The 11352-nt window shown below is 46.1% G+C and overlaps 1 protein-coding gene across 3 annotated transcripts in view; it reads left to right on the plus strand.

Annotated features, from left to right (window-relative positions):
* The window catches only part of C9H2orf92 (chromosome 9 C2orf92 homolog), a 41315-nt gene extending 31844 nt beyond the window's left edge, over positions 1 to 9471 (plus strand). For all 3 annotated transcript variants that reach the window (XM_059134667.1, XM_059134669.1, XM_059134668.1), the window contains 4 exons: positions 381 to 464; positions 6046 to 6153; positions 7479 to 7629; positions 9050 to 9471. In XM_059134667.1, coding sequence (XP_058990650.1) covers positions 381 to 464; positions 6046 to 6153; positions 7479 to 7629; positions 9050 to 9185 — 479 coding nt within the window. In that variant the 3' untranslated portion in view covers positions 9186 to 9471. The remainder of the gene's footprint in view (positions 1 to 380; positions 465 to 6045; positions 6154 to 7478; positions 7630 to 9049) is intronic.
* Positions 9472 to 11352: the final 1881 nt, after the last annotated feature.

An 11352-nucleotide genomic window follows, 5' to 3' on the forward strand; every position in this document is an offset into this window, starting at 1 on the left:
GAGAATTAAGACAGTTGTTTGATCATAGGTTGTAAGGATAGAATTATGTATCAGAAACTCCCAGCAGTACAGGGAAGTGCCCCGGGCAGCCAAGAAATGGGCACTGTGTTGGAATTTTGCATACAGATGTGAATTTCAATTCCTGAGGTTTGTTTCCCACAGACTCTGCGCGGGCACCAGCCTCTCTAGTCAGCAGCTAGCTGATGCCTTGCTCTACATTGACATGTAAACTTTCAAATATGCATTCCAAATACAAGTGGAATTCTATGTCAGCATTTCAACACTTAAAACAAAATATGGACCCAAAGTGCTCACTCAAAAGTGTGTACGTGTGTACTGATACAAATTTTTCTCTTTCATCTCCCCACCCCCCACCATAGTTTTCATCAAAGGACCCAATGTTGCTGGGTATTCTACTGCACCAAGGTTTCTCTTTGGCAGCGTGGACAGAATTTCTACTAATGGTAAATGCAAATGGACGTACTCGGAGTTGGGGGCCAATAAGTAATACCTCATCTTCTTGTACCTGAGTTTGGAAGCAAATGTGACACTGAGCTAAGGATCCTATAGATGAAGCTCAGACTATCTTCTCTAGAAAATTTGGCTGGGTAACGTGGGGCCTTCTTTTCGAATTAGGAAGAGTAACTATGGTTTCCCCCAACCCCACCACAAGAGAGTTTGATTCTGTAAAATTCACAGCATTGAAGAGCAGGTCAAAATGTTTGCTCTCTGGAAGCGGATGGCTAAAGGTACCTGAATCCTCTTCCCAAACTTACTCGTGAAGTCCCTCTCTCCCCCTGCGGGCAGGGACTGGTGAGGTACAGAACACATTCTTGAAGTGATAGCCCAGAGGGGTTCTCTCTCTCCCCACCATGAGGACTGTGGGAAAGTGTTCTCCTTTAGCTGATGAGCAAAGGCTCACCACACAGACCCAATTATGGGGGGAGCAGATGGGCTCTGAAGACAGGATAAGAAACTAGCATCCCATGAAACATTTCTTCCCGAAGCAGCTAGAAAGATTAAAAAGGAAAAATAGGCTAATTATGTCACTGTCCAAGCTGGCAAATATGTGGTCTTTCCTGGGAATAAGAATATGAACTATGTCAGTGGTTCTCAACCTGGACCAAGCATCAGCCATGGGGTAGAGGATGAGAAATGGGAAGAGATTATCAACCCTTTTTTCTGGAACCCACTAGAGTTTCTAAAAGTGGAGTCCGGGGTTCCACACAATTATGCCTATTTTCCAAGTGACTTACCTACAGGTAACATTTGGAATCATTGACCTAGATGGTTTTTGGAGATTAATTTACTGCCAAATTCTCTTTAAAATGAATACCTCTAACATTCCTGAATTTGTCCTATAAATTTCCTTCTGTGGATTTCATGATAATCATAAATTCAATGTAGTTGAGCATCTCTTTGGCACCTAGGTCTATACCAGCAGCTGTGAGAGAATGATTTTATACTGAGAACCATACACGGGTTTGAATGATTTAATCAACACAGTCCAAGTCATGCCATTTTTCTCTGAAATGGCTACACCATTTATTAAAAAGTCCATCTGTGTTCCGATGATCTGAGATACCTCCTTTATCTTATACTAAATTTCCATATGTCCTAGGTCTCTTCCTGGGCTTTATATCCTAACCACTGGCCTACTGGTTGCTGTATAAAACAGTACCACACTGTTTTTTTTTTTTTTTTTAAGTTTTATTTATTCATTTGTCAGAGTTAGAGAGAGCACAAGCAGGGGGAACAGCAGAGGCAGAGGGAGAAGCAGGCTCCTGCTGAGCAAGGAGTCGGATGCGGGATTCAATCCTAGGACCCTGCGTTCATGACCTGAGACGAAGGCAGTCATTTAACAGGCTGAGCCACCCAGGCATCCATCCACCCTATTTTAATTACAGAAGCTGAACTACTTTGTGTTAGTGCCTTATGCGACTAGCCCCTTCTTTGCAGTTTTTGCTTGTTCCGTATTTTCCTCGCAATTTTTGCATGTTTGTTTTTTTACATAAATTTTAGTATCAACTTGTGTAACTTCATTAGAAGCCTGTCGATATTTTTATTAGCATTGCATTAAATTTATAAGAGTTATGCGTTAAATTTATAAGACAGACATGACTACTCACTTTGGGAAAACTGATGGTAAGTCATTCTGTGCTGGAATGGGGATGTCTTTCTATTTCTTCAAGTTTACTTTTGGCTCCTTCAGTGTGTGATTTTTCTTCCTTATATCCTTCCAATGAGCTTGACTCATTGCCTGGAGTATAAAATGGATTTATTTTCCTCTATCTTCCCAGAGCCCCAAGGTATACAGTGGCCAAAGTATAAAATGGATTTACTTTCCTCTGTCTTCCCAGACCCCCAAGGTGTACAGTGGCCAAAGTATAAAATGGATTTATTTCCCTCTATCTTCCCAGACCCCCAAGGTGTACAGTGGCCAATCTAAACTAGGTTTGGAGGCCATTCTTTTTTTTTCTTTTTTTCTTCAATACACAAAGATCATATTAAAAATCAATCATTACACTCATCTTGATAATCCATGGTATTGAGTTTCTAGGAGTCTCACAATGAAAAGAAATACATAGATTAGAAAACTTACCTTGGGAGTATAATGTCAAGTTGAATCATCTGAACTTACTGTTTTTTATAGGTCGAAAATGGTTAAGGGCCTCCTGGGTGGCTCAGTCAGTTAAGCATCCAACCCTTGATTTCAGCTCAGGTCATGACCTCAGGGTCATGAGATCAAGCCCTGTGTCTGCCTCTGCGCTCAGCAGGGCGTCTGCGTGAGATTCTTTCTCCCTCTCCCTCTGCTCTTCCTCCCTGCTTTCTCTCTAAAATAAATAAATTAATCTTTAAAAAAAAAATCGGTCATATTTCATATGGTTTGACCTCAACATGTGGTTCAATCATTCAGGGGTCTCTGCTTAATGGGATGGGTCATATACCAAAGTCCAGGCTTCCTGTAGAGTGTAAATCCATTTGTAATAGTGTCACTTCTCTCCATCCACAAAACCGGAGGGAGCTGATTAAAATCCTTATGTTATATGGATATAAGCAAATATTTCCTTTGTTCAGCTATCTTCTTTGGAATTTCATTTCTACTGTGGCTTTAAAATAGGTCCAGAAATTCTTTGGTCCCCCTCCTCTTGAGTGTGGGATGGACTTAGTGAGTTGCTTCAAATGAATAGAACATGATAGAAGTGATGGTGTTCTGCTTCATAGATTAGGTCATCAAAGACATTTTGTTTTCTGCCCAGCTATCTCTTGAATGGCTCACTCTGGGGAAAGTCAGTTGCCATGTTGTGAGGACATTCCAGTAGTGTCCACTGACTTAAGGAGAGGCCCTTGTGATGCCTCCAGCCAGTGGAGAGATGAGACCTACTGTCAACATCTGTGTGAGTGAGCCGTCTTGGAAACAGACCCTCTGGTACCAGTAAGCCTTCAAAGGACTGCAACCTTGGCCAACAAATCAGGCTTAGCTGGGTGGTTCTGGCTCAGAGTCTCTCATGAGGTTTCAGTCAAGAGTCTTCAGGATTCCTTCTCTCACTAAAGACCTAGCTATTGATCTCCTACTTGGTGAGAGGCTCTGTGCCAGGAGTTGAGAGCTAAACAAGGAAGGCACTTGTGTCCTCCAAGATTTCACTGCCAATAGGAAAGTCAGCATCATCCAAAATTATTAGCTATAAATATGCTAAAATGGAAGGGATGTAAAAAGTGCTTCAGGTTGTCTTTGAATGGAGCTTTGAGAGCACAAGAAATGAGGGTCTGCTTGCCAAGGTTTTTTGAGTAGAGAGAGTGAATTACTGCACACAGTAGTAGAGGTCACGCCACATAAGAAAAAGAGGTTGACCAGGCCTCTTGTCAGAGGCCAGCTGCTCTGAAGCCGTTCTGTTGGAGTAGGAAATCCAGACCACACACATCTTCCTTAGCAGCCGTAACCATACCTGCCCCCCGCCCCATGCCAAAATTAATGGTGAAAAGAGCTGGGTAGGAAGATGGCTGAGGAAATGATTTTTTTTTTTTTTTTTGAGAAGTGAAGTGTCGTGTTAAAGTGTGCATAGGTGTGTGCGAGTTCCAGCTATTACTGATAGAGCTCTGCTGAAGGGAACCTAGTTCTCAGTTAACGGTGCAGCAGTAAGGTGCTCTTTTTTTTTTTTAAATTTTAAAAATTATTTATTTATTTATTTGAGAGACAGAGATCACAAGTAGGCAGAGAGGCAGGCAGAGAAAGAAGAGGAAGCAGGCTCCCTGCTGAGCAGAGATCGTGATGTGGGGCTCAATCCTAGGACCCTGGGATCATGACCTGAGCCGAAGGCAGAAGCTTAACCCACTGAGCCACCCAGGTGCCCTAGTAAGGTGCTCTTAAGAGAAGCAATCAGAGTCTTATTTCACTAGTCTCTTAAGAGGAAAAGCAGAGAAATTATGATGTAAGACTTCAACTTTTCCCTGAAAACACCACCCAAATTTCTTGGTTCTGGACTCATTTAGCACGGTTTGACCAGGATGTGGCTGGCACTTGAATTGAGTCTCCCTCATGGATGTTGGGCTTAGCTTGTTGTCCTTGCTCCTATAATGGGCTACTGTTTCTCTCATAGTTAATGATTTTCTATCATTGAAATGAGGTCTGGAAATAGCCTGCATTTGGCAAAACTTGGTAACTGTGCTTATGTTGTCTCACCAAAAAAATTGCAACAAATGATCAAAATCACAAGCCACATTGATGGGTAAGCATAGACAGTGGCTTCTAATTCTGGTTTTGTTTCTGTGGTACAGAGTCACAGAGGGTGAAAATTTGTGTTCAAATGATGAGTCAATCTTTTCCACACCTCTGTGAAAGAGCAAGGCCAGTGTAACCCCTTAGCAGATTAACTACACTGTCCAGAGTTTTACGTGTCTCTGTGGTTGTTAATCTCTTGACTGATTTGACAAGCTGGCATTTCCGTAGTCAAGTAATTATGACTCACTTTAAGTTGGAAGTTTTCTCTCTTTTCTAAGCCAGGCTAAAGAAGGAACACATTTCTCTCCTTCCCCAGAAATAATTAAGACCTTGAGAGGCTGTTGTCTCATACCACAGCGGTGTCAACCACATTGTCTGATCCCCACCTCTTTGAGAGCTAGGCCAAGGCAGATTCACCAAACTCACGCCAAAGCTGACACTTAGCTCAAAGGCATCTGGGCTTGAGGGCTCCAGCCTTGAAGTGTGCTGGGGGTACATGGTTCATTACTTCTCACTCTTCTTCTTCTTCTTTTTAAAAAGATTTTATTTATTTGACAGACAGAGATCACAAGTAGGCAGTGAGAGAGATCACAAGTAGGCAGGCAGAGAAAGAAGGGAAGCAGGCTCCCTGCTGAGCAGAGAGCCCGACATGGGGCTCTATTCCAGGATCCTGGGAGCCACTCGGGCACCCCAAGTCTTTTTTTTTTTTTTTTTAAGATTTTATTTATTTCTTTGAAAGAGAGAGAGAAGAGTGTGAGTAGGGGAGGAGCAAAGGGAGAGGGACAAGCAGACTTTGTGCTGAGTGTGGAGCTTACTGCAGGGCTCCATCCCACATGAGATCATGACCTGAGAGGAAATCGAGAGTCGGAACTTTGACTGAGCCACTCAGGTGCCCCGAGAGGAAGTTATTTTTATCATAAAAATAGAACTACTGGGCGCCTGGGTGACTCAGTGGGTTAAACCTCTGCCTTTGGCTCAGGTCATGTTCTCAGGGTCCTGGGATCAAGTCCCACATTGGGCTCTCTGCTCAGCAGGGAGCCTGCTTCCTCCCTCCAAATCTCTCTCTGTCTGCTTCTCTGCCTACTTGTGATCTCTGTCTGTCAAATAAATAAACAAATAAAATCTTAAAAAAAAAAATAGAACTACTTAGGAGGGCCTTGCTGGCTCTGTCATTAGAGCATATGACTCTGTATTTTAGGGTTATAAGTTTGAGCCCCGTGTTAGGTGTAGAGATTACTTAAAAATGAAATCTTTAAAAAACCAGAACTAATCACAGGCCAATGGTTGTTTTTAGATGAACACATTTTGTCTTTTGTATTCCATAGATCACAATTCAGAGAAGAGGGATAAAGAATCCTCTCTCTCCAACAGGAATATGAATGAACCATTTACTGCTATAAATAAAGAAACACTTGAAGCAGCAGCTAAGACAGGTAATAAGTTATAACAAGACACTTACGAACTAATAAGCTAATAAGCTAAACAAGACATGAACAGGTAACTTCAGAATGCATCTGTGCCTTTCATGGTATTTTAACAGAGGAGATGTCAGCATGCCTTTTATTTACCCACAATGCATACAATCTGTCAGTAAATGATGAATGAAACTAACTCGGGATTTAACCACCCTTTTTAAAAGATGCTACTTTCAGTCATTTCTACACAGCCAGGGTTCTTCCTAACATGGGCATCATCATCTGAGCCTCTGCCATTACTGCACACTGAGGCTTTCTAACAAGTAGGAGGGATTAAATCCAAATATTGACTAGTCCCTGGTCTTCAGCCTTGGATGACCTGAGCCTGGGCCCATTCAGAACGAGTAGCAACTTGCCCATCACTACCAACAATGTGCTGACTTTTCCCAACAAGCCTTGGAGTGGCTTGGTGCTGCTGCCTCTCACTGTAGCTTAGATGGAAGCGGCAAGTTGGACGTTTCCAGTTTTCTTCCCACAACCCAAGATGGCCCTTGGCCAGCATCCCCTGGGCCTGCATTGCTAGCCTCCCCTCAGTGCTTCTTCACACCAAACCATCCAGTTCCTATCATGGAACGTCTCTGCCCCATTTCCCTGCTTCCTGCTTTTGTCACATTACAAGTGGAGTGACAGAAGCTCTAGGAGTCCCTGATGTCAGCTGGGGTCTCTAGCTAAGATTGTCTTGTGCTCCTAAGCCCGTACATGGTGGCATTCAAAATCTACCCTCAGGATTTCGGCAAGTCCCTACAGGCTGTAAGAGCTGAAGTTCATCTGGCAACATGCTTATCCTTGTGAATGAGATTCTGTCAAACCTATGCACTTGAGGCAGATGCTATATATGGCAGGACTTCTTGAAGCTGGGAGGGTGGGCTGATGGGGGATAGCTCGAAACTGAGTATTTGATTCCACTGTTTTTAGTAGCCATTGCAGAATTTTCCACCCTCTTGGGGGCCCCTGCCTCCCCCTTCCATCTGACCTTCCTCTATTCTTCTTCTCCTGCAAACTGTGCCTTGTTGTCCCTTCTTTTTGGTTGCTTTGCTGCTTGCTGGGTTCATACCCTCAGCGTCTCACCTCCAGCACCACACAGCATCTCATGTCACTGCCAAACAGCTTAGGAGTGTATTTTCCCAAACAAAGCCAGTTTCTTCCCCCAGAGGACTTCTGGGGCCAGAGGCCAAGTTTCTAATATTTTCAGTTCTGCTGTAAGCAGAGCTAACAGGTTCGTCCCTGCAGATCTGTATGGGGACTTTCTTTCTGTTTACTTTGCCATGTGTCTTTTCATTTAGATATTCCAGATAAGACCATACCATGTGAGCAGCTTCTGCAGTTCCTCCAGAGGAACATCATCATTGGTGCTGGCTCAGTGGCGGGAGTCCTCGTGGTCACAGCATTGTTGCTGCTGGCGTTGACCATGTGCTGCAGGAGGAAACAGCAATCGTGAGTGGCTCTTAGCTCCTGCCTTCCTCCGAAGAACTCCTGGGTATCCGTGCCAATGTTGCCCCTGAGCTTCCTGGTGATCCTGGAGTTACATTGTGTATTCATAGGGCACAGATGGCCCGGGCTAGGAGTTTTTAAGCACTGCTTTGGTTTTGACACACAGCCGGGTATGGATTTCCTGGCTGGGTCCATGCTGGCCTCCATAAAGAATCCCTTAAGTTAGGTCACAGAGATTTTCGCACTGATGGCCACTTAAAAAAGAGGAGATGGTACAGCCTCTGCCTGAAAGATTGGAAAAGAGGAATACGAGGGCAGGGAGGGCTGAGGTTGTGGAGGAGATGACCACAGGGCTGACATTTGGCTTGTTCGCCCTGGGTCAGCCCTGGTTAGAATATTGAACGATCCCTCTACTGGTTGGTAAACGGCACCTCCCAGGACCTCCCACAAACTTTTCAGTCTTCCCCCGGGGTCCTGCAAATGAAGGGCCTAGCCCAGCAGTGGCCCTCCAGGGCTCCGCTCTGATAGAGGCCATGTTGACCAGTCAAGGTCTGTCTGTACCACTTGCTGAATGTGTCTGTTATCCCCCTGATGAGAGGGCTCTGATACAGTGGCTGTAACCTTGAGTAGGCACTAGAAATTAAATGGCTTACAAGATTATGCATTTGCAGTAATTGCATCTTGAAATTATGTGCCTCTGTCTGCATCCCTTGAGACACACTTCTTTATCACAGGGAAAAGCAGCTTCCCAAGGCCCCTCGGGTCTTGCTCAGCACTGTGTTATGTGCTCAGCTTGTCCACAGAGAAAGGAAGCTGTGGTGTTCTGTGGGGGGTGAAGTGTCCCTCCCCCACAATTCGGAAGCTGCAGTACTTAAAATTGCCCACAAGAGTGACATTGCTTTCCCTAAAGGTGTTTTTTAAAACACTATGATTCCCGAGACTGGTAACCCATTCAGGCCAGCCACCACTGCCTCACATCCAGCTTCCTCCTCGGAGACAGGACTGAAAGTCAAAGAGGAGCCCAGAATATGGCAGAAGTTAGAGATGGAAGATTTCAAGAGCTTCTGGAAGCTTGATGCACTTCACAATTCTGACTGGGGCTTATACATCAGCTTTGTCATTTCCCTTCTGTGCCTTTAGAAGGTATCACAAGAAGTGGCCAAGACCGTGGCTCCATCCCACAGAGGCGAATTGAAGCTGTGGAGAGCCTGTGTTACCACAAAGTTGGGGGCAGGGAAAGGAGTTTCTTGGAAACTCTCTGGTGCCCAGAGGCAAAATGAATTTCACACATGACTGACCTTCCTGTGGGGCCATCAAATGCTCACCCCTCAGAAACTTAAGCCTCTGTCCCCACCCAAAGCGTAGACAGTAGGAATTCCTACACACGTTGTTGCACAGTGTGGTTTTGTGTGTTTTATTTCAGACATCCTCCAGCGAACATGACATATAATATTTTTATTCTGCGTGGGAAGTCTTGGTGGCAGAAGTTTCAAGAAAAGAACCCCCAAAAGCACAGTGAGAAACAGAAACAGTTGTTGAAGGGCAAGTCCTCTGTCTAAGCCAGCTGGTGGGGCCCGCCAAACCAGGACCGGAAGCTGTGATGCCAGGCAATTGTCCACCCAGACACCACGGAGAGGCATTTGATTTCTGGCTGTGAGGTGTGCTCCACAAAATGTTTACCTTCTCCTGTTAGTCTCGAATGGACCAAGACACGGATGTTGTACTACAGGGTGCTTAGAGTTTGGTACGGCACTGATAGCTAGGGCAGGAGATGCAGCACATCTGCCCAAACACAAACCTGACCAACTACTAAGTTCTTTATTTATTAAAGCATTGATTCTCTGATTCAGCCATTCAGGGAGCAGATATTAATTGAATGCCTAATATGTAGACAATCTCAAGCATGAGGCAACCAAAGGTTTTGGAAACAGGCCTGGTCCTTGTGGGTTTCTGAGGAGAGGGCAGACAGCTAGCTAGCTGAAGCTCTTTGGTGGTGGACTTAGGCCTCTGAGCTACAATCTGAAGGGGTCCAGAGGGGATGGGGTGGGGACACCTGGAAGCCTTCCTCCATGTGTTGGAAGGTGGGGTCTGGGAACACACTCTCTTCTGGGATGGTGATGCAGAGGTTGGACCTGGGGTTGGTGCAGGGGCTCCTGGAGGCTGCCCTAGGGTCTGCACCCCGCCTCCCAACCAAAGCGGCTGCACAACCTCTGCGGACCCCATGGGGGCCGCGGTGGTAGGGCGAGGACAGGAGTGAGGTTCAAGGTCGGGCTGTGGCCTTGGCAAAGGGTCCCTGTCCAGGCGGGCAAGGACACGTGTGGGGCCTGGCTGGAAGGCATCTGGAGGTGGGTGGGTTTGCCAGGGAGTGAATGGGGCTCTAGGGAGGCAGGTGGCCTCAGGAGGGTGGGGGACACATCACACCCAGAGGGACCCGTAGACTGAGGGCAACCAGGGCAGACGAAGAACCTGGGACATGTCCGGGACCAATGGCATGTACTAAAGGCCAGGGACACATCAGGTGCTCACCAGCTCCTGTGGAAGCAGCCCCCACTCCCATCCTGGGCTGCTGGTGGCTGGGCACCCTTGGGCACTCTTGCTCAGACACTTAGAGTCTTGCCACGTGCAGGCCCAGGCTGGTCTTCCCCTGGCCTCCTCCTCACTGCTAGCCTCTGCATTCCTTTCCTGGTTCACAGGTCTCCTGGGTCACCTTCAGCCCGGGACCTTTACTCTACCTTAATTAGTTGCATTTGCTGAGAACGCATTACGTGTGTAAATTTCTTTAGGCATGACTATCCTCATCTTATTTCAAGAAAAGGGAGGCTCAGATGCCTAAGGTCACCTGTTAGAGACCCCAGGCTAAGGAGGCAGCCTGGATTCTAATCCAAACCAGGGGTCTGTGCTGTAACCGTTGTGTAGCCCAGCCACTATCACCCTTGGGACCTGCTGAGGAGGTATGATTGGGAAGGATTTCTAGTCTCCTTTTTTTGGAAGGTGAAGTGAGTGAAACATTTCCCCCAGAAATAGAGGTGGTTCTGGAAAACCAGGTCTTGTGGGTGGCTTATATCAAGGGCTCCCTCTCTTGTCCCCCACCCCATGTGGTTTTCCTTGTCTGCTCTCCTAAAGTGGGAAAGCCCTCAAAGCTTTAAGCCATGGGGAACTGGAGGACAGGTCCAGCCCAGGATGGGTCTGAGTGGGACATTCCTCTCTATCTCTCTCTCCCCAGTGAAAAATCAGCTCACTTTCTTCTTGTTTGAATCCTACTAGGGCTGGTTCAGGCCTTGGCCTGGAGGATAGACCAGCACCAGGAGTCACTGGGACTCTTTAGGTCCAGGTTAATACCCCTGACAAACCCTACTGGTTTCAACTCTGGGCAAACTCCATGGACTCTCTAGCATACATCCCACTCTAATTCCGAGGGACTTGCCTTGAGAAGTGGGATCCTCTGTCCTCTTTTTATTTTTTTTAAAAGATTTTATTTCTTTATCTGACAGAGAGAAAGATCACAAGTAGGCAGAGAGGCAGGCAGAGAGAGAGGGGGAAGCAGGCTCCCCGCCCAGCAGAGTGCCCGACGTGGGCCTCGATCACAGGACCCTGAGACCATGACCCAAGCGGAAAGAAGAGGCTCAATCCACTGAGCCACCCAGGCGCCCCCTCTGTCCTCTTTTTAAAAAACACACCCCAACAAGAAAATGTGTTCTCTCTTTGAACTTATTCCTTCCAAAGCTC

Source organism: Mustela lutreola, chromosome 9 (assembly GCF_030435805.1).
Source record: "Mustela lutreola isolate mMusLut2 chromosome 9, mMusLut2.pri, whole genome shotgun sequence".
Classification (NCBI taxonomy): Eukaryota; Metazoa; Chordata; class Mammalia; order Carnivora; family Mustelidae; genus Mustela; species Mustela lutreola.